At 37.3% G+C, this 22,362-nt stretch overlaps 4 protein-coding genes across 6 annotated transcripts; all 4 read left to right on the top strand.

Moving 5' to 3' along the window:
* The first annotated feature begins 212 nt into the window (after nt 1-212).
* LOC108172124 (uncharacterized) lies at nt 213-3,080 on the top strand. 2 transcript variants are annotated; one of them, XM_029092920.2, is made up of 4 exons: nt 213-511; nt 923-2,023; nt 2,242-2,421; nt 2,520-3,080. In XM_029092920.2, exons 2-4 carry the CDS (start codon nt 1,667-1,669, stop codon nt 2,778-2,780), a joined length of 798 nt encoding a protein of 265 aa, XP_028948753.2. In that variant the 5' UTR covers nt 213-511; nt 923-1,666; the 3' UTR covers nt 2,781-3,080. The 2 variants fall into 2 exon arrangements, with proteins under 2 accessions (XP_028948753.2, XP_028948754.2); XM_029092921.2 differs by having other exon boundaries at nt 220-511; nt 918-2,023.
* A 3,575-nt stretch (nt 3,081-6,655) lies between these two features.
* On the top strand, nt 6,656-9,955 carry LOC103454022 (pentatricopeptide repeat-containing protein At1g08070, chloroplastic-like). The gene is made up of 2 exons (XM_008393610.4): nt 6,656-7,130; nt 7,297-9,955. Exon 2 carries the CDS (start codon nt 7,598-7,600, stop codon nt 9,425-9,427), a length of 1,830 nt encoding a protein of 609 aa, XP_008391832.3. The 5' UTR covers nt 6,656-7,130; nt 7,297-7,597; the 3' UTR covers nt 9,428-9,955.
* Nucleotides 9,956-10,528: 573 nt separating this feature from the next.
* On the top strand, nt 10,529-13,337 carry LOC103454021 (putative F-box/FBD/LRR-repeat protein At1g66300). 2 transcript variants are annotated; one of them, XM_029093171.2, is made up of 3 exons: nt 10,529-12,093; nt 12,505-12,690; nt 12,855-13,337. In XM_029093171.2, the coding sequence occupies exons 1-3, from the start codon at nt 11,110-11,112 to the stop codon at nt 13,113-13,115; spliced, it is 1,431 nt and encodes a 476-aa protein (XP_028949004.2). In that variant the 5' UTR covers nt 10,529-11,109; the 3' UTR covers nt 13,116-13,337. The 2 variants fall into 2 exon arrangements, with proteins under 2 accessions (XP_028949004.2, XP_070668435.1); XM_070812334.1 differs by having other exon boundaries at nt 10,744-10,871; nt 10,962-12,093; nt 12,505-13,337.
* Nucleotides 13,338-20,234: 6,897 nt separating this feature from the next.
* On the top strand, nt 20,235-21,985 carry LOC103424261 (putative F-box/FBD/LRR-repeat protein At4g03220). The gene is made up of 4 exons (XM_070812412.1): nt 20,235-21,137; nt 21,271-21,459; nt 21,567-21,834; nt 21,972-21,985. Exons 1-4 carry the CDS (start codon nt 20,235-20,237, stop codon nt 21,983-21,985), a joined length of 1,374 nt encoding a protein of 457 aa, XP_070668513.1.
* The last annotated feature ends 377 nt before the right edge of the window (nt 21,986-22,362 follow it).

Below are 22,362 nucleotides of genomic sequence, written 5' to 3' on the forward strand. Positions count from 1 at the left end.
AACATTTATTCAAAAAAAAAAAATATATATATATATATATGTATATAGAACATAATGACTTTATATATAAGTAATCTTTTAGACTCTTAGGTTAAAATTAGAATAATGCTACAGATACCATATTTGTACCGCTCACCCCTATTTACTTTCTAAAGATTTTTCTTAATTTCTGATATTGTAACAAATAAATTAAAAAAAATCAAAGAACAAAAAAAAAGTATGCCAAGAGTAAAAATGGTGTTTCAGTCCAAACTTAAACCCATAAAGCAAATGCTGCCGTCTGTTTCATCATCGAAATTAGGCTATCGTCAACGAGGGTTCTAGACCTCTGCAACTTTAGCCAAAACACCATATATTCACAAATCCAGCCGTATCTCAAGCCGTTTCAGGCCGATCCAGCCGGTTCCGAGCCGTACCTCAAACGAACCGAGGTGCTCCCGCTTCCGGAGCGCGATATGGGCACCAATGTGCCGAATCGGTCCTTCAAATTTAAGGAAGAAGATGCTTGCTGGTACGTGCTGTTATGAATCTAATAATTGTCTTAGTTGTTGAATTGGTAAAGTGGGTTTCTATTTTTGGCTCTTTCGGGGTTTTTGGTGCTGCAAAAATTGCATTATCTTTCGATTGAATTGTCGACCCCCATCAATTGTTTCTTTTAATGGGTGAAAGATAGTAGTAAATTAGAAAAAGCACCCTGATAACTATAAGTTTTATAGAAAAGCGAAATTTCCTTTGGTGTTACAAAGTGTATTGGGTTTTTTTTTTTTTTCTTTTCTGTAAAGAATTGAGCTTTCATATGTTTTTCTCTAAAGTCTGATGTTATTAAGGGCTTCCATGGCGAAAAACCGATGATTTCTCTTTACTGAGTATTTGTATTTAATTTGGTTAACTGAACTCTTCCACCATCCTTGTAAAAGTGCAGAAAATGGAAGACCCAATTTTCTTGTAAAAGTATAAAACCCAGTAAGTGCATCAGTATGGATGGAAATCGTAAATTAATGGCAGCTGGAAGTTATCAACGTCGTGGAGTTAGAGCTTTTGCTAAGAGTATGACAGACAGAATTAGTGATCTTCCCGACGGAGTTGCTCATCACATTCTTTCCTTCCTTGCTATCACAGACCTCACTCGTTTTGGCTGTGTGTCCAAAAGATGCAAACAACTTTATCTGTCAACCCCTTCATTGGATATTGATGTATTTTCTGATGCACATATGGTTTCCTGCTTTAAGCCGTTGTTGAGTTCTTTGGATAGGTTCTTATGGATGCATCGTGGCGTTAATAAAATACAACGATTTCGTATCTATTGGGATGATTTTCGCCATGACGATTTCCTTCGACGTAATTTTCTTGAAGATGCGACCTTTCGATTGATGACATGGATCCACAATGCTGTAAGCTGTAACGTCGAAGTCCTTGAGGTTGATATCCGGATGCTGATTGATCGGGAGAGACGACCTTTGTTTCCGTTGTCTGTCTTTCTTTGTGGATCATTGAAGTCTCTTTTCCTGAACATGGGCCATATACTTCTTAAAGCACCCTCACTTCTTCCTCTAATCTCGAGTACTTGAAGTTGAGATGTGTTTGTATAAAAGATGAGGGTTTTTTTAAATGGATCTCAAGTTCATGTAAGTGCATCAAGGATTTACATCTTGAATATGTTGATGGAATGAACAATGTCACCATTGAAAGCTCCTCTTTGAAATCGTTTAGTTTTGAGATGTTCGATGACGCGGTTGATGGTGACTGCCACATCAACATCTCAGGTGAGAAACTTGAAGAAATATGTATTGACTGGGGAGATCGTCCTACAGGCAGCAGATTACTAAATATCCGTGCTCCAAATCTTAAGTATCTGAAGTGGTTTGGGGGTTTGATGATGCGCCAGAATTTGGGGGAACTAATGTGTTTAGAAAAAGCTGAACTTTCTTTGAAGCCTGAAGCGGATGACCTTAACTTCTTGTCTGAGGTTCTTTGCAGTATAAGCAGGGTTAAAGTTCTTACTCTAAACAATGAGACCTCCATGGTAACGAGACACTTCTCTTTTAAATATTTTATATCTTTTTTATTCTAGTATTTTACAATTTGGTCCTGTATTCTTTCTTAGAAAGGCTGTTAGGAAAAAACTGATATTTATGTTTCTACTTCGGTTTGAATTGTTGTTCTTGAACGCTGTTAGATTATTTTGCCTGATCAAGTAAATTTACCTTTTGATAATTTGGGTATCGTGTTTATAACTTGTAGGCTCTGTTCAATGGGGGTTCGACGGCAAGACTATTAGGATATGTTTTTCATTTGTGCATTTATATTGGACGTTTCCATGATATCCTAGTTCCAGGAATGGTCTCCGTTTTTGGAGGACTACATAATTTGAATACTTTGGAGATAAAGTCTGATCATTGGTCATGGGACCCTGAAGCTTATGTAAGTAAAAGTGTAGCCTCTTTGTCTCTCCTGTGTGTGTATGTGTGTGTGTGTGTGTTTTCAATTGATTTGCAAGTTGATTGTTGCCTTTCCTGCAGGGTTCTGGGTTTGACATGGGGTACTGGGGTTTGCAAAACCTTTCTTTTATTCATCAACTCAAGGAGGTGACGATAGAGCTGTGCGCTGCATCTAACGGAATTCAGTTTGCAAAATATATCCTCGAGCATGCTCAGAATTTGAAGAAGGTGAAGATCTTTCATTCGCCTTGGTGGCGTAATGATATAGCAGAGGTAAAGAAAAGCAAAATGGCTTCCAATATTGCCACGGTTGTCTTTGAGGAATATAGGATACCCAGATGAGTTTATTGTTGATGAGTAAATTGATTTCCAGCTTACATGTCTCGTATTCAACAAAAGTAACGTCCAGTGTTTTTTTTTTTAAATTTATTTGTAACGGCTAGTATGTTGACTCAGTCCAACATTTGCAAGTGTAAGGCTGAGAACAGTAGTGAAGGGTTGGTTGACAATAGTTTATCATAATTTAAGCGAGCTCGCCAGACGAAGAATCTAGACGTTTGAAAGTTCTCTCAAATGTATTGCATCTTGTTGCTTTCAAAGTCCACCCATCGTATAGCGCTTGGTATCTAGTCGTTTTAATGATGTTCTGTCTTTCGTCTTTTCTTTGCGAACCTTTGAGGTCTTTTGTTGCAAACTATACAAGGTCAGTTGTTAACTCCAAGTCCTTGAGTTTACATCCGGATGTTTTTCTATCGGGAGAGACGGCCTTCGTTTAAATAACAAAATTTAACCACTTAGTACTATGGTCTAGTGGTATTCCTCTCCACTTTCAAGTGAGATGTCTTAGGTTTGATTCTTGTCAAGGACGAATTTAAACCACATTATTGCTAGTCAATTGTGAAGCTAAGCCCACTCCCTCCTCCTTAGTATATATAATATTGTTTGTTAAAAAAAAATCATGTAAGTGCATCAAGTGTTCAACAAGCGACACTACCCCGCCAAAGCGCTAAGTGGTTGGTTACAGTTTTAATAACACACAAACTCAAAATTTCACACCAAGATTTCCTAAGATAATGTTGCACAAATTAAATTCACCTAAGCTACATTTGTTTCAATAACACACACATTCAAAATTTCACATAACTCACAATCTCAACATATATATATATATATATATATATCACAATTAAATAAATAATTTTACTAAAAAATTAAATTAAGAGATAAATACATACATTTTCGTTAATTTATTCTAATTCATTCACAAACTTACAACAAACAAAATTAATTAATTACACAATTTAAAAAATATTTAACAAATAAAAAAACAAATTAATTGGGAGAGGGAGAGGGAGAGATAGGTGACCAGTTAATTAATTACACAATTAAAAAATATTTAACAAATAAAAAAACAAAGTAATTGGGAGAGGGGGGAGGGAGGGAGGGAGGTTTTTGCAAAGGGCAGAGGAGAGCAGCACTGGGGGAAAGAAAGAAAGAAAGAAAGAAAGAAAGAAAGGAGAGGAGAAAGAGAAGGGTGCCGAGCCTGTTTGTATGAACATGATGTTGACTGACGAAATGGTTTGTCAGACAATGTCAAAAACAACGTTGAGCAAATAAAAGAGAGAGAATATTTTTGCAAAGGGCAGAGGAGAGCAGCACTGAGGGAAAGAAAGAAAGAAAGAAAGAAAGAAAGAAAGAAAGAAAGAAAGAAAGAAAGAAAGGAGAAGAGAAAGAGAATGTTGCACGTCCTGTTTGTATGAACAGGGTGTTGCCTGACTAAATGGTTTGTCACACAACGTCAAAAACATCGTTGAGCAGATAAAGTGTCAGTAGGTTCCTTGGCAGATCATCATTGCACTTTGTCCGATGAACCTTATAGTTTAGCCAATGAAATGGCGTGTCGGCCAATGTCACATAAGTTTTCATCGAGAAATAGGTGACATAATACGCTCCAAATTTTTCCTCGGTGCCAGAATTTTGCTTGAAGAAATTAATTTTTCCTGTCGAATTGCTTTCCTCGCCTAAAGACTCTAAACAAACCCTAAATGTTGACCAATGTTGCCTGACTACTTTCTTCCGTTGGATAAAGTTACTTTTCGAAACAAAATTTGATTCGTCGAGCAAACGTTTGTCGGACAAATAGTAATTTTTGGTAGCGAGGGCATTGTCTTCCACCATGGGTATGTAGGTGGACACCATGGCATTAATGTGGATGCGCGGGATTTGGGTGGTGACGGGGAAGGACTAGTGCACTTGTTTTTCACCATTAAGGCATTAACAACTTAATAGCAAAAATTTGGGAAACTGAATTTTTTTTTTTACTAGGAGAGTAATTTATCCTTGAGTTTATATTTCATTTAACAATTGAGTTGTTACAATTTGTCATGCGCTAGTTAATTTATTTTTATTAGGGTTTGCATTAAATTAACCGATGGTTATTATGTTTCTTTCTTTTTACTATAATCACTTAAATTTAACACACTTTGTCATAATAATTTAACGCACTTCTTCCACTTGAAGAGGAGAATTACTTTAAAAAGGGGGGAAAAGAGTAGAAGCATGTAGAGCTAGCCAAGGATCGAAGGTAAAAACATGAAGCAAAATAGTCACGTAGCCATGAATACAAGACTCTTTGGATTCGTGTTTTTATTGTTGCTTTTCTCAACTTCACGTAAGTCTATCTCATTTCAATGTTTTTATTTTTTATTTTGTGTTTCTGTAGACTAGTGAAGATAAAACATGAAAACAAAAGAACTTTTACTACGGTAAAGAAGAGAAGTTTCTTCACCATTTAAAGGAGTTTCAATTGAAAACAACGTTTCTTATGGGACATCTTTGTAAATCCCACTCCATCGTACAAATCAATAAATTTTATTTTGGAATGTGATATCCACACATTCCATTTTACTTCTCACACACTTTTTTAATTTTCGACCGTCGGATTGGATAAATTGTAGAAGATCAATGAACATAAATTATCAAGGAATGTGTGAGAGAAGTAAAACGAGGTGTGTGGATAACACACCCCTTTTATTTTGTGTGTGTTCTTTTTCATGTTAAATATCATTTGGTTCCCACTTGTTACGAGGAGGTCTTTTTATTTTGTGTGTGTTCTTTTTATACGTGTACGATGAGTTTGATATGTCGTTAAAATTGTTAATGCTGATAATTTCTTTTGGTTGAATTTGAGTGCAGCAAATAGGGTGGCAGGAAGATTATGTGACATGTGTCATACGGGTATAGGTCCCCATCCTTTCTGGAGTCTTTGTTACACCGAAAAGGACAACCGCTTGTGCAAAGAAAAATGCAAAAAAATGCACGGAGAGCGGCGAGGAGGCGGTGGTTACGTCACGGGGCGGTGCTCGTGGTTGGTGTGTTCGTGCCTATTAGATTGTAATAACCCCAGATGTGGACCTGATGACTGGAGACACGGGGAGTGCGGATATTTTAGTAAACATGATTGTGAGACCTCCTGGGGAAATTAAGAAAAAAAATAACACGATATATGAATAAATAATTAATTACTTCTCGATTATACATACATATATGTTTAATAAATGTTCAGGCGAAAAATATGTGTTAATGTTTAATTACACCTCGTATGACACATTTTTTCAAGTTACCATAATCAAATCTGGTGTGTGTTTTGATACATTGATCCAAATAAAAGATGAACAATATGTACATACAAAAACATAAAGTCTGCTTGTAACGTGATGATGTCATTACCAAATCATGGTCTCTTTAATCATGTTTTAATGTATCAAGCAAAGTAAAATATGGAAAATATGTACACCCATAGTCTACAATAATAATAACGCAACATCATGTGGAAAAGAAAAACATAACATATATTCTTGTTATTCACATGTCAGGTCTAGCCGTATTTTCTTATTTTTTAAACCTCTAAAGATTAATCGTGTTAGTAACAAACCGTCTAACGCTTAGACGGGATCTAAACGGCGCTAGGTGAGGATTTTTAAAACAATTTAACACATTCAAACAACGAACTTGAACTCATAATGGACTATAACCTATTTATCAGCCCACCAAACAAAGGAATTTTCAATGTGCTAGAACACACAGTTCCGTACACAAGTATAATTATGCAAATTGCTGGAAAAAAGACAAAAATTTCCTACATTTAATGTACCAAACTATATTCACACGCTGAAATTTTTTTCGACCAACAAGCAAATTTTGTATCAAGTTCTCTACAAATATTAAGAACGGTTATTATTGTAAAACAAAAGGAAGGAATAAAAAAAAAGAAATTTTAACGAAAAACTTCCGGTACTGTTTATTTTAACGAAAAATCACATTTTTACACTAAAAAGTCAATCCTGATACCATTCACTTTACCCTTTATTTTATCCTTATAGTTAATACTCAAAATTTTCAAACATTTTCGTTAAAAAATATAAGACAATTTGAAGGCGCGAAACTCAGAAGAAAGTCTGCTATACAAAGTCTTCAACTGGAACCATCCACACAGATACAGTGGAGTTTAATTTCTAGTACAAGAGGAAAGCAGAGAAATTCAGAAATGCGAACAACAAGCTCTTTTCACCGATACCCACTTGCTCTCCTACCGTCTTGAGCTCCTTCTTTCGTCAGTTTCTGAGTGCCGACCAAGTGTTTGAATAAATGCCGGAACGACGGTTTCGCGTCACTAATGTTGCGTCGCTTCAGGTAATCACTAGAACTTCTGTGTCTTACTTTCATAGTAATGTTGGTGTTAGTCCGTAATTCCGTTTTTTTTTTTCAACTTCTCTGGAGCAGCTTGATACTATTTTATAATGTGACTTCTTACTTGCGCCATACTACACAACACTTGAACCTCAATTTCCCTTGGCAGATGATGCTGAAGCTTGCGGGATCGTGATTGCATACGGGGTTGGTGCACCCAAGAGCTTGCTGGTTGAGAAAGACATTAAGAAAGTTTTTGAGCACCATGTAAGGTGTCGGCCAAGCATCATTGATAGAAAGAAATAGAAATCTGGGATAATTTTTTTTATTTTTTATTTTGGTGAAGCCTGTGTCTCCAAAAGAGGAGGGCTTTACTATACAGTAGCGGAAGATTTTACCAAATATGTTCCCTCTTGATTTCCCTGCTTGCATAACAAGAGTAATTGTCTTTTGAATGAAGAACGATCACAATGGACTGCATACTGCTGAAGATCATGCAAGACTGCAAGTCTCTCAAAGAACTGAAACAAACCCATCTTCAGATTTTTGTCCATGGACTCCAACATACTAGCTTTTTGCTTCCCAAGCTCCTCACTCTCTCCTCAGAACTGGGTTCTCTTCATTATGCCTATTCTATTTTTCAAAGTTCTTGTTGTCCCAATGTTGTCGCGTACAATACATTGATAAAATGCTGTATAGGAAAGAATCGTATAGATGTGTTGCGAGTGTATAATCAAATGAAGGCGTCTAGGATTGCGCCAAACAGTTTCACTTTCACTTCTCTTCTTAGGGGCTGTGAATCTTTTGTGGCCCTTGAAGATGGCACAATGGTTCATGCTGACATTGTCAAAATGGGTTTTGGCTCTAGTGTGTTTGTTCAGAATACCCTTTTGGATTTCTATGCTAAATGCGGAGTGGGGTTGGATTTGGCTTCCCAGGTGTTTGGTGAAATGCCTGAAAGAGATGTGATTTCATGGAATACTATGATTGCTGCTTACATGGCACGTGGTGAGATAGAACCTGCTATGCGATTGTTTCATTCAATGCAAGAGAGGAGCATTGTGACGTGGAACTCTGTTGTTTCTGGTCTTTCCAAAGCTGGAAATATGGAATTAGCTCATTCAGTTTTTGAGAGGATGCCAGAAAGAAATGAAGTTTCGTGGAATTCATTGATAACTGCGTATATACGGTTGGGTGATGTCAAGTCTGCACAGTGTTTGTTTGAACAGATGCCCCAGAAAACAGTAGTTTCTTGGACGGCCATGATATCAGGGTACACTGCTATTGGAGATCTTGAATCAGCGATGAACTTATTCAATAAGATGCCATTTAAAAATGTTGTGTCATGGAATGCTATGATTGCAGGTTATGTTCATAACCACATGTTTGATCAAGCACTTTTTGTGTTCCGCCAGATGTTGATAGACGGAAAGTGCAGGCCGGATCAGAGTACTATGATCAGTATACTATCTGCATGCACTCACTTGGGCTCTCTAGAACATGGAAAATGGATTGAATCCTATATTGAGAGAAACATGTTGGATTTGTCTATCCCCTTGGGCAATGCACTAATAGACATGTTTGCAAAGTGTGGAGATGTAGAAAGTGCAAAAGCAGTTTTTAAAAAGATGGCTAAAAGATGTATAATTACATGGACAACAATGGTTTCAGGTCTCGCTATTAATGGGTTGTGTAGAGAAGCCATATTTCTCTTCGATACTATGTGTTTAGAAGGAACAAAACCAGATGATGTCATTTTCATTGCTGTTCTGTCAGCTTGCACTCATGGAGGGTTGGTGGAAGAGGGCAAAAGAATATTTAACCAGATGGAACAAGAGTTGAATATCAAACCCCGAATAGAGCACTATGGTTGCATGGTTGATCTTTTAGGTCGGGCCGGGAAGTTGGAAGAAGCAGTCAGGTTCTTAGAAAGCATGCATTTGAAGCCAAATGCTGTCATTTGGGGAAGTCTACTTGGTTCCTGTAAGATTCATGGAAATGGAGATCTGTTAGAGTCTCTAACCAGACGGATTATGGAGCAGGAGCCTGCGAATCCCAGCTATTTAACTCTAATATCAAATTTGAGTGCATCAATTGGACAATGGAAAGATGTGCTGACCTATCGGTTAGCAATGAGACAGCAGGGAATAGAGAAAGTTCCTGGTTGTAGCTCAATCCAATTGGGTAACAAGATCCATGAGTTTCTAGCCTATGATACAAGGCATGAGCAAAGAAAGGAACTGTATGGAGTTTTAAGTAGTTTAAATGAACACTTGGTAGCAGTATCCAATGGATTATGAATATATGATGGTCTTTTGCACTATGGTCACATCTATTCTGATGCTACGGGAAGAAGAAAGGAATGATAAATCAGCAGTAGTTTTCCATGAAGTCCCGAGCATTTCTATCCCAACCTGCTAAGGGTGATGAGGTACTTTGGGTCCTGGGTACTTCAAACTCAAAGATAATATCAGAAAAACACATTCTGCAGGACATCTACCTCGTGAGTCAAAGCAAGAGAAAAGGTATAGGCAAACATGGCTTCATGGAAGATGGGTCGAAAGTCGAAACATTTTCAGGGTAAAGTTTTTCTTTTCTTTTGAAAAACTGTGGGTGCCTAGAGACTAGTGAAAGAATGGCTGTTACAACAGAATTCTTTTGTTTAAGTTAAAATGTTGTCACACAGATCAGTTATATCCGATCCATATTATTCTTCAATGCATAATGTGTTGCTCTCTCACCCTCTCTTCCACACAACTGACGGCGATTGATATGGTAATTGCTTTTGTTTCTCAAAAGTTAATGGAAAAACTCCGTTTTTCTTGAAATTCATGGCTTTCTTATTCTGTTACTTGTGTTATGGTTTTAGTACCAAAGATGATCTTTGATCCACTGTCTTTTTCATCTAGCCGGATGATAGTAGCCTGAAAATTATGTTTCCAATTGTGTAGTACAGGTTATCAGTTCCAATCAACGTTTTCGTGCTTAAAGCCACATAACCCCTCCCTGACCTCCAGACTAAAAGAAAATTCCTCTGGTTTACATTATATCCATGTATCATATCACATATGTAATTAATCGCGTGATTAGTTGGTTAAATGCTCTTGTTAAGGAGAGTTGATACCTCCTAAGGGCGTTAGAATAATATATCAGAAAACTATTTGCAATTGCTCTATTGTCTATTGTATATCTATTTGCAAGAAGTGGACATTGTCAAGCTCTCCTGATTGGTTTGGTTCCGAATGGTCTTGGTTATAACACGGTTATCAATCGGATCCTTAGTTATCATTTCATTTTAGGATTTTGATCTCTTGGCAACCGCAATTTATAGATCAATGCACCAAATAAAATCAATGATTCCAATTAAATGTTTCAACTGTAATAATTATCAGTGTCCGTTGTTTTTTTTTTTTTTTTTTTTTTTGAGGAATCGAGCTTCCACATGGTACATAAACATGATTGGTGTTGGACCTGCGGTAAAATTGAAAGACTAGCAATAATCGGTGGTTTGGTCCGAAAAAGTTGAGAGACTTTGAGGGTTGGCCCAAGGGCAATTTTTTTATGGTTCAAACGTGACCCAATTGAAACCCGTAGAATATCCCCAAATTAACAAATTTTGTGTTTTTTCTTTCGTATACAATCGCACTGATGTTTTTGGTCAAACCCCAAATTAACAAAAATTAGGGTTCTTTGTTTGGCCAGGAAGAGGAGGGTATGCTCGAATTTTCTTGGGTTGCGTGAATGGTACGTTTTAATATCAAGACTACTATTACTACTTATCTTTATTTTGGTTCAGAAAAATCGATCTTTTGTTTTGTTATCCCATCGTGCCAGGAATGATCGATTGTGAAGAGGAGGTTTGATTAGAAAGTGGGAATAGAAGAAAGACGTAAGTGGGCTTGGTTTCTGATAGAACGTGTAGTTTAGGGTTTAGGGTTTGGGGTTCGAGTTGGCGTCATACTGAAGAAAAAGATAGAAAAAGATGGATGGGAGACAGTGGCTTAGGGTTGACAGATTTAACGATCTTTCGGACGAAGTTGTTCATCACATTCTCTCTTTCCTCAGTATAAGTGACCTAGCCTGTTTTGGCAGTGCATCCAAAAGATGCAAAGAACTCTGTCTGTCAACTCCGTCGTTGAATTTTGATGAACTTTGTCATAGGGATCTGTCAACGTCCAGTAAGCGGTTAATGTTGTTGAGTTCTTTGGATAGGTTCTTGGTTCGTCGTGGGGATGAAAAGTTACAAAAGTTTCGTTTGGTTTGGGATATTGATTACTTTTTGGTGAAGGAATTTTCCTATGAAGAGGAGAAATTTCGAGTGATTACGTGGATCCACAATGCGGTAAAGTGTAACGTTGAAGTACTTGATCTTGAGTGTGGTTCATTTAGGATGACACTGACTCCATTTCCATCTTGCGTCTTTCTTTGTCGATCTTTGAGGTCTCTAATGGTGGACATGAAGCTTATGGTTTTTAAAGAGCCCTCCTCAGCTTCTTTCTCTAATCTTGAATGCTTGAAGTTGAGAAATGTTAAAATCGCAGATGAGGGGTTTTTCAAGTGGTTTTCATGTTACTGCAATTGCATCAAGGAATTATGTCTCGAACAAGTGTCTGGGGTGCAAAATATTACCATCGAAAGCTCGTCTTTGTTATCATTTAGTTTTGTCAATCACTCTTTGACGGAGCAGTGCCAACTAAGCATTGCAGCTGAGAAACTTGTAGACCTAGTTATTGACATTAAATCTATTCCACACAGAAAATCGATAAATATTCTTGCTCCAAATCTTACAAGTATGAAATGGATAGGGAGATTATTGATCCAGCAAAATCTGGGGGAATTCATTCGTTTAGAGAAAGCCGACCTTTTTTTTCTGAAGAATGGAGCATATGAGTTTGGCATTGTGTCCGAGTTTCTCTGCAGTATATGCAGGGTCGAAGTTCTTATTCTAAATGCAGAGAGCCTCAAGGTAAAGAGACACTATAGTAAAACTGAATTGATCTATTTGCGTTGTTTCTCTTTGTTTCGGTGAAAACTAGATACTTTGCAATCCACTATTATTAGATTGTAATCTTTCCTCGTTTGAAAAACAAGATTAATTTATCAGAAATGGTTGAACGTTGAAAGATGTAATTGCTTTTGCGTTACTAATCACATAAGCCAGATTGAAAATTCGTATTTCTCTGAATACTGCTAGTCAGTCTAAAGATAATACTTTGCATATGTTGTATTGGTGATTATTCGCATACAATTTTTGTTACTGTTCTGATGCGTTTATCTTTTGGCCAACTTATGATTTCCATCACTCAGTTTTGGTATTCTATCGCATATAGTTTTCATTACTGTTCTTACAGGGTTCTCTTCCTTTTTTGTCATTTAGGTTTTTGCTTGTACCAAGGAAGGTTCTATGCCAAGACCTTTAGATAATGTTCGTTATTTACGTATTGATATTGGGAGCTTGCTTGATGACCTAGTCCTGGCAATGATCTGTCTGTTTAAAACAATGCCAAATTTGAGTACTTTGCACATAAATACTGACAGAATCTTCCTCCATTCGAAAACTGAAGTAAGTAGTAAAGGATCTGCGTATCTCTCCGTACACCTCTCCATTTGACTTGTCTGGAATCTGGTCTTGTTGATCATGGTTAAAGAATGAATTAGTTTTCCTTTCGTTATATCAGTTTTGGAGAAATTCTCAATTAATCTGCCTGTTGTTCATTGCCTTTCCAGTCCTCCGGGTTTGATGTAGAGCGTTGGAAATTAGAAAACCCTACTTTTGTTTCTGAACTTGAGGAGGTGACTATAGAACTTCCCAGTGGGTCTAATGGAATCGAGTTATCGAGGTATATACTAGAGCATGCTCAGAACTTGAGGAAAATGGTGATTGTTCATTCGCCCCAACAATCGCATGTGCGAAGAACATTAAAGAAAAGCAAGAAGATCTCCAATGCGACAATTGTCTTTCAGAAAGATCTAACAAGAGGGAGGTGAAGCAAAGAGGAAGAAGGCTGCTCGTTACAAGAGGTTTTTTTGTGTCTACTCTTAGAGCACCAGCTTTAATATGCAAATGCAATATGTTAAAATATGAAGGTTTAGTTTGTTTTGATACAAGTGATATTGTGGTGGGGATGGGGAATCATGGTTATGATCTTAGCAAACTGAGCTATAAATTCCTTGCACGAGGCATATAGCTTTTTTATTTTTGCTTTTCTAGCTCTTGTGGTTGCTGAAGCGGCTTTTATTTTGGTACAGTAGCTCTTCTTGTTAGAAATATATTTGCTCAACACATAAAGTGATAATCTCACCACCCAATTAATTGATTACTGTTAGATGAGTTTGACTTAATCTATCTCTTACACAAATCTCGAAATTTACACTAATCTGACGATAATTAATAGGATAGTAAGCATTTGGTAGAATATGTATGAATTTTCTGATTACATTTCTTCTCCGTAAGGAGGATTATATGAACATACTAGTGTACTATACAACCTAAGAAATTAATTACACGAAGCTTCCCCACTACACTATAGGAGTCCGCCTCTACACACCATAAAGTGTGGAGAACAAGAGTACACTAGGTTTAGTCACTCCAACACTTCCCTCAAGTTGGTGAATGGATATCACTCATGCCCAACTTTCTAAGCGAACTATGTGAAACACTCAGACTTGAGACAGCTTTAGTGAGAACATATGCCAATTGATCTTCAGAATTTAAAAAGGTATCAGATCAATCTTTTTTCCAATTTTTCTTTGATAAAATAACTATACACTTCGACATGTTTTGTTTCTTACTTCACCAAGTAACTAGATTACCCCGACCGAAGGTGAAATAACCTAAGTGGAACATCAATCAGTGATGCATCCGGCTCAATCAAAATTGGTATATACCTAGTAACATTTAGATCCATACTTGGCAAACATAGGACCTATATCCGGTGCAGACTTCAAAGATCTCAATATGTGATCCACAGCATTCCTATGATCAATACTAGGAGCATGCATAAAATGACTAATAACACTTCAATATATGCAATACATGGTCTTGTGTGAACTAAGTATATTAACCTTCCAACAAAGAGTTTGATATCGTTCCTTATTAGTTGGTGTCTCTGATCATGTAGTGCATGTTCGTTCCATCTCCTCTGAATATCCAATAGGTAAGTATACAACTAATTCTAATATTGTTGTGAGTATGTATAAATTGCCAGCAAGACAAAATCGCGGTGCGTCACCTGACATGTTCTCTCTAAAAAGAAATGTGAAGTATCCAATTGCTAATTACATATCATGTGAGAACTGTTCACCATAACAGAGGGCATTGGTAAATCACATTGAATCAAATAGAATTCCACTTAGGTTGAAGAAGTCATAAGAGACCCTAAGTGGATACAAGCTATGGATGAATAGATGTCCACTTTTCAAAAACAATAAAAGCTGGGAGATAGTGCAGCTACCAATGGGGAATAAACTGATTGGGTGCTGCTGACTGTTTATAATCAAGTACAATGCCGATGAATTTGTGGATAGGTACAAAGCAATGATAGTGGCTAAGGGGTACACGTTTTGATTGGCCTATTAAACTACTTGATTGAAGAATGCATTCCTTCATGGGAACTTGGAAGAGTATGTGTATATGGTCTTTTCACCAAGATATGGTGTAAGTGGTAATACTTTGGTGTGCCGATTGTGTAAGTCTCTTTATGGGTAATACGAACTCAAGTAATCACCTCTGCTTGGTTTGATAGATTACTCAAGCAATGAAGAAAATATAGGTATCACCACAATAATTTAGATCAAACTTTGCTCCTGAAGTGTAGGCTTGGCAAGTTGATGCTTTAATTAATTATGTATGTGGATGACATGATTATTACCGAACATGATTCAAAAGAAATCCATAAGTTACAGGTAAATCTTGCATCCGAATTTGAGAGAAAAGATTTGGGAGAGTTGAAGTCTTTCCTTGGAATTGAGATCGCCTATTCAACTAAAGGTTTCTTGTCTCAACGGAAACATGTTGTGGATTTGTTGAAAGAAGTTGGTAACTTATGCTGTAAAAATGGTGATACTTCTATGGTAGAGAAGCATCACTTGGATACTTATGATGATCATGTTCTTGTTGATAAGGGTAGGTATTAAAGACTGGTGAGGAGATTAATTTGTTTAGCTCATACTCATCATGATATTGCACATGTTGTACGTGTTGTGAGCCAATTTATGCACTCACACAATTAGGATCGCATGAATGCTGTAATGCAATCGTTTATTGGAGAATTTACAGACGTAGATTGGTCTAGCAAAGTTATTGACAAGTACACATGGATAGTTTACGTTTGTTGGAGGTCTCTTGTTACATGGCGTAGTAAGAAATAGAAGGTGGTGTTTGTAACAACCCGTCCCGGGATTTACGGAACAAAAAGGGTATTTTTGTATTTTCACTAAGTTTAGGGATTTTTTTCCTTTTAAAAATGGTTTTTGGGTCTTAAATGGTGTGCCCAAGGGGCCCACCCCTAATTTGTTTATCCCCGGTCCCATCTTCTTAGTTGCCACGTGACACTCTCTCTCATCTCTCCTTCTCCCCGACCTCTCTCTTTGTCTTATTTCTATCTCTCTCCCTCTCAGACCTCACACTCTCTCACCCTCCATCTCTACAACTCTCTTCTTCCCTCCCCGAGAATCATCACACGCACCCATATACACCCACATGGCGACAACGACGGCAGTACCACCATCATCACCGCATTAACTCTCTTTCTCTCTCTTCGTCTTAGTGAAGCATAGAGGAACTCCGGCGAGTCCTTCGCCTTTCAGACGATTAGTAAGCCTCGAGACCATTCCAGTGATATCATTTTAGGGGTTTTAGTCATGTCTTTAACCCTTGTATGTGGTTTGGAGGGGAGATGGGTGCAGAGAACACTTAAAAAGTTTCTCCATGTTTTCCGGCAAGGAGCACCGCCCCTTTCGAGGCAATTTCCGGCCAAACCACGGTGAGTTGGCAGGCATTCAAGGTATCAATCTCTTCCTCTCGTTGAGTACTACAACTTTCCTTCTTGTTTCACCCAATTTAGTTGAGTATTGAAGAAGTTATATCCATTTGAATCTTACCCAGTTTCCGGCGACCTCCGTAGCTTTCAAGGCATTTTCTGGCCAAAACAACAGCGAGTTAGACATCGTGCAAGGCACCATTCTCTTTGTCTCGTCAAGAACTATGATTTTCGTTTTTGAATCACTCGATTTCATTGAGTATTGACAAAGTTATGAACGTTTAAATTCTGTCTAATTTCCGGCCGAACTTCGGCCTTCCTCTCCGACGTGAAACCCAGCCTAAGAAACCTCCCAGGCCTTAGGGCCATTCTTGCTGAGCCCAACCCAACCCTTTTTATTTTTCTGTTTTATTTATTTTTGGTTTTAAAGGCCTTTAGGCCTTATATGTTAAAGCCCTAGACCATTTTAGTTTAAAAACCAAGGCCCTTGGGCCGTGTCTGTTAGGGCCCTAAGCCCTTTTCTCTTAAAACCCCAAAACCCTGTTGGCTTAAGGCCCTTAGGCCGTTTGGAAGTCGGGCCTTAGGCTCGTGACTCTAAACCCCCTAAACCCAACCCACCTAAAAGTCTAAGCCTAAACCCTTTTAATCTAGGGACTTAACCACTAAACCCTTTCAAACCCTAAACCTTAAACCGGCCCATACCTTTTATGGGAAATATTCTGTGTTGACTTTTAAGAAATTTAACCAGGACCCTTCTTAGGGTAATTCGACGTTCTGAATCCGTTTCCGAAGTCCGTTTTCCCAAATTCAATTGTTATAATAGAGTTTTATTAATTGGACCCTTTATATGCTTAGGGGCAATTATTATGGCGTTTTGTCTCCGCTAGTTTGCATGGCTCTTTGGCGGCTAAGTATCTGTGAATGGACCCCTTCTAAAATGCATGTTTTAATAGTAGAAATGCATACATGAAAAGCATGATTTAATGATTATGTTTTATGAAACGTTTTATGAGATAACATGCTTATTGAGGCTAGATTGAATTACTACTATTTTTCCTATAACCCGTGTTCTTATAAAATATTTGATGGATGACGATATGATATTTTAAACATGTTTAGAACACCTCTTTATAGTATAGATGATGGATGACTTTATACTATGAAGTTGTTTTTCAATATATATATGTTCAATGGTTTTGTACTTAACTAGTGGTCTCTATTCCGCTACGGGACGAAGGGATAAATTCCGATTCGTCCCAGACGACGGTTATGGTGTTAGCATAGGGCCTGAAATGTTTTTCCTCTGGCTATTAGCACAAGGACGGGGAGCTGGCATGGGGTCTGGAGAGTTATCGGACATTCACTAGTGATTATTATATATACAAGTTATGATTTGAGACATTGCACAACAAGCCAGGTTTCGGAAAACCTATGTTTATCATGATATATAGGTGTTTTCATAAAACCAGGGGGTTAGTACGTTGATAACTGTTTTAGTATATATATATATATATATATATATATTAACTTGGTCCACTTATGTTTGTTTTGCGTCCCATTCAGGACTTAGAATCGAGGCATACAATCCCGGCGTCCAGGCACTTTTGCATTGGCATCTTCGAGTTCTCTCGGTGTATGACCCACTCCTTTGTTCATTCAATTTTTATATTAATTCTTTTAGTGTTCTAGATTAGATGTGTGCTCTGAATATGTTCCTTAAATGCATATTCATTATTCTTTTATATTTATAAGTCTTACTTATTCCTTGTTCTCAGTATTTGCATTCAATAAATGGCTTTCGTCACCCTTAAGTGTCGGCTAGCATGTGCCTATCCTGGTGTTCGGGGAATATCGGGATCGGGACGTGTCAGTGTCAAAGTCTTTTGTCGAGGTTGAGTATAGGGTACGACACAAGGAATATGTAAACTTCTTTAGTTATGTAAACTTTTAATTTGTATTGGTTTCGAACCAAAGGAAGCTTTGAAGTTATATTGTGACAATAAATCCGTAAAGGAAATAATAGATGATCTGGTACAACATGATAAAACAAATCATGTGGAGGTTGATAACACTTTGTTAAGGAGAATCTCGAAAGGAATATTATGTCTATATTGTTTGTGAATTCAGGGGAGCAACTAGCTGATGTTCTTACTCATGGAGTATTTAGTGAAGTGTTTCAGGAGTCACTTATCAAGTTGGGCATGTGTGATATCTACGAGCCAACTTGAGAGGGAGTGTTGAATTTACTATAAAGATTATAGGAGTCTTATATTTGGTAGGATTAAGATTTAGTTTCCCTATCTTTTGCAGATTACCTTCCTTGTAATGCATATTACTTTCCTTGTAGAATAGGCATGTGTGCCTATATATTGTAAACTCTAGATGATGAATAAAGTCACAAAGTATTCAACGTATTTCTTATGTTTCATGCCCATACTTCAAGAAAACAATAAAGGAAAAAACGACAACCATGCATCAAAACCAAAGTGATGAGAGAGATGACATAAATATGTTGTAGGTACGTTTCACACCCACACTTCGAGAAAATAGTAAAAGGAAACGAGAACCACACACAAAAACTAAATGTCTATTCTCGTGATGAGAGAGGGGTGGCGTAATCAGTTTAGGTATGTTTCACTCCCACAAATCGAGAAAATAGTGAAGGAAACAACGAGAAACACACACAAAAAGCAGTGCAAATACACATGATGTGAGATGGGTGACGTGAATTGGTTGCATGTAAGTTTCACTCCCACACTTCGAGAAAAGAGTAACACTATGTTTGGATGAGGGAGTTAAACTTAGAATTTTGACAAAAGTCAGAATCTATAAATTGACATGCATTAATTCCTTTGTTTGGATTTATAAACATAATAATTTAAAATTTTCCCGTGGAAAAAAAAAACTTGGGATTTGGGACCTCCAATTCCCAAGTTTAAATTTCACGTAAAGAGGTATCATTTTCCAATTTCTATGAGTTTAAAAATAACAAATACTTTATTAAATTATGTTGTCCTTTTACACTATGTTTGGATGATGGAATTAAACTAAAAATTTTGACAAGAATTTATAAATTAGCATGCATCAATTCCCTTGTTTAGATTTATAAACATAGAATTTTAGAATTTCCGCGTGAAAAAAGATTTCCTCGTCCAAATCAAACAAGAAAATTCATAAATTCTAGAAAATAAAATTTCATCATTTTAAAATTCATTGGTAATCTTAAATTTCCTCATCCAAACATAATGTAAAGGAAATCCAAACAGAGTGTAAAGGAAACAAGGAGAACCACGCACAAAAAGCCAGTGAAAATACACTTGATGAGAGGGGTGACGTAAATCAGTTGCAGGTACGTTTCTTTCCCACACTTCAAGAAATCAAGAAACAATAAGAAGGCACTGAAACCAGGTGCTAATACATGTTATGGGAGAGGAGTGACATAAATCGATTGCAGATGCTTTTCTCTCACACATATCTAAACACCGCTCTCCAGTCAAGAACTGTAAACCAACAAAAAATTAGGGTTCTCTGTGCTTTTCTTTGAATCAGTCAAATTCGATCCAAAATCTGGAAGACCAAGGAATATGGCGAGGATCCAACGAGTTTGGCTTGCACATCCCCCTACTAGCTAGAGTATGAGTAGCTAAAAGTGGTAAGTTCTAGTATCAAGAGTACTACTCTGGTCTAGAAATGATTTGCATGCACACATTTTTGCCTTTAGCGCATACCTATTTATTTTTTTCCTCAATTATCCTTTTATTTTTGTTCAATCCAAAGGCCATAAATAAACAGGGATTTGCATTAAACTCACTTACGTTTTGGATTTGTGTATAAATGAATATATATATATATATATATATATATATATATATATAATTGATGCTTTAGCTTGGTTTAATTCCTCTTTCCTTTTAGGCTCTTGTACTATAAATTGGAAACCAACTCCGATCTCATACAAGTAAGACGCAAAAACACACTAGGTCTTGCTATGGAGCATAAGTTAGTGGCTAGTGCAAGTTCTCGAGGTCAACGAGTGTGTGCGATTGAGAGTAAAATGATAGACAGATTGAGTAATCTTCCAGATGAAATTGCCCAGCACATTTTTTCCTTCCTTGATTTGAAAGACATGGCACGACTCGGATGCATGTCCAAAAGATACAGAAAATTTCATCTGTCATCTCCGTCGTTGGAAATTAATATTAATGAAATCCCTAACCAGAAGATGAAGAAATGCTCCTGCAATATGCGGTTACAGTTGATATATTCCTTGGACAGGTATTTATTTCGTCGTGGAGATAATAAAATAAAACGCTTTCATATTCGTTGGGTTACTCACAACCGCTTCACTAAAGACTGTGCATGTGATGAGAGATTCCGTATCATAGCGTGGGTCTACAATGCAATAAGGTGTAATGTTGAAGAACTTGATCTTGATGTTTCACTACCCAGGGAGACACCATTAGCATTATCATCTTTCATGTTTCTTTGTAAATCTTTGACGTCTCTATCAGTGAGCATGAAGTGTGTTCTTAAAGGACCTCCCCTTGATTCGTCCTCTAACCTGAAATACCTGAGTCTGAGAGAAGTCTGTATTGTGGACGAGAAGTTTTTCACATGGATCACATGTTGCTGCAAATGCATTAAGGAATTCCGTCTTCAAGATATTTACGGGGTAGCAAATATCACCATCGAAAGCTCTTCTCTGGAATCATTTGTTTTTGAGTGTCCCGGTTTGAGTGCTGGCTGCAATCTCAACATATCAGGACAGAAACTTGAATGCTTACACATCCGTTGGGGAAATCTCTTCTTTGACCAAAAATCGTCGCTAAATATTTCTGCTCCAAATCTTAAATCTTTAACTTGGTGGGGGACTTTGTTTTCTCACCAAAATCTTGGGAAGTTGATGTGTTTAGAGAAAGCTGAGCTTTCTTTACAGCCTGAATCTGGAATAGATTTCGGCATCATACATAAGGTTCTTCACAGCATGCGCGGCGTTAAAGTTCTCATTCTACACAAAAAGATCACCATGGTGAAGACACAACACTCTTCAAACTTATGATTTTATTTGTTTTCTATTTTTGCAAAAACTAGATAACTGTTTCTTACATAATTTTGGGTTCTCTTCATCTTTCTGTTTGGTTTTTGTCTTTATAACATTGCAGAAACTGTTAAAAGAAGGTTCCATAGCACTAGCAGCACTATTTGGTACCGAGATTAGTTATCTGCAAATGCATATAGAGTGCTTGTTCGATAATCTGGTTCCGGCAATGGTCTCTCTTTTAAGTGGAATGCCTAAACTGAACACTTTGTACCTGAAGACTGACCAATTCTCCTTCTCCCCTGAATATAAAGTAAGTAATAGGTCCGCACTCTCAATGCATTTTTCCATCTGTGTTTTCTTAATTTTCAGCAACTTTTTAGCTGATTTTTTTGTCACGCGCTGTGTTGCCTTTTTCAGTCATCTGGGTTTGGTATGGCATACTGGAAATCGCAAAAACTTGCTTTTATTAATCAGGTTAAGGTGGTGTCCATTGAGCTTTGCAGTGGGTCCAATGGATTTGAGCTAGCAAGGTATATCCTCGAGCATGCTCAGAACTTGAACAAACTGGAAATCATTCATTCTGCTGAGCAATCTAATGCTATAAGGGAGTTAAATGAAAGCAAGAGGGTTTCAAACGCCGCATTTGTCTTTGAGGAAGATCGACAAAGAGGGACAAGAAAACAAGGTACCCCTGCATTTTGGTCGTTTGCCCAAATGCTGCGGGGGCCTTGTTCTATCGACTCGATTCGTCAATGAATTTTGAAGGACATTGTAATCCTTAATCTGTTTCTTCTTTGTGTACTTGTGTACTGTGTGTATTAGCTGAACTGAACTAGTAGTTTTGGGTAAAATGTGTTGTGTGTTCATTGGCTAATTTTGTTGTTTGATAATTTGCGTTTGATAAAACGATTTGAGGCATTATAAGATTTGATTCTTGCTCTTCCTAAATGAATAAATAGGGAATATTTTTGCTCACCACCTTCAAATAATGGTGATACTCATCAACCTATTTATCATTGTCGGATGAATTTAATTTTCAAGATTGGTATATCTACCGACGGATGAAATTGGATTTCAAGATTTGTATATTAAAAAGGTCGTCGTACCCAGTGCACAAGGCTCCCGCTTTACGCAGGGTCTGGGAGAGGTGAATGTCGGCTAGCCTTACCCCCATTTGTATATTAGATAAACATAAATAGGGTAAATCGCCAAA

This window comes from Malus domestica, chromosome 14 (assembly GCF_042453785.1).
Source record: "Malus domestica chromosome 14, GDT2T_hap1".
Lineage (NCBI taxonomy): Eukaryota > Viridiplantae > Streptophyta > Magnoliopsida > Rosales > Rosaceae > Malus > Malus domestica.

What these genes read in the sequence shown, in the direction of transcription:
- LOC103454021 (XM_029093171.2), top strand. Translation starts at nt 11,110, where the DNA reads ATGGATGGGAGACAGTGGCTTAGGGTTGACAGATTTAACGATCTTTCG. An exon ending in TAAATGCAGAGAGCCTCAAG is followed by an intron (nt 12,094 to 12,504) that starts GTAAAGAGACAC and finishes TTTGTCATTTAG; the next exon opens with GTTTTTGCTTGTACCAAGGA. An exon ending in TCCTCCATTCGAAAACTGAA is followed by an intron (nt 12,691 to 12,854) that starts GTAAGTAGTAAA and finishes TTGCCTTTCCAG; the next exon opens with TCCTCCGGGTTTGATGTAGA.
- LOC103424261 (XM_070812412.1), top strand. Translation starts at nt 20,235, where the DNA reads ATGGCACGACTCGGATGCATGTCCAAAAGATACAGAAAATTTCATCTG. An exon ending in TACACAAAAAGATCACCATG is followed by an intron (nt 21,138 to 21,270) that starts GTGAAGACACAA and finishes ATAACATTGCAG; the next exon opens with AAACTGTTAAAAGAAGGTTC. An exon ending in CCTTCTCCCCTGAATATAAA is followed by an intron (nt 21,460 to 21,566) that starts GTAAGTAATAGG and finishes TGCCTTTTTCAG; the next exon opens with TCATCTGGGTTTGGTATGGC.
- LOC103454022 (XM_008393610.4), top strand. Translation starts at nt 7,598, where the DNA reads ATGGACTGCATACTGCTGAAGATCATGCAAGACTGCAAGTCTCTCAAA.
- LOC108172124 (XM_029092920.2), top strand. Translation starts at nt 1,667, where the DNA reads ATGAACAATGTCACCATTGAAAGCTCCTCTTTGAAATCGTTTAGTTTT. An exon ending in TAAACAATGAGACCTCCATG is followed by an intron (nt 2,024 to 2,241) that starts GTAACGAGACAC and finishes TATAACTTGTAG; the next exon opens with GCTCTGTTCAATGGGGGTTC. An exon ending in CATGGGACCCTGAAGCTTAT is followed by an intron (nt 2,422 to 2,519) that starts GTAAGTAAAAGT and finishes CCTTTCCTGCAG; the next exon opens with GGTTCTGGGTTTGACATGGG.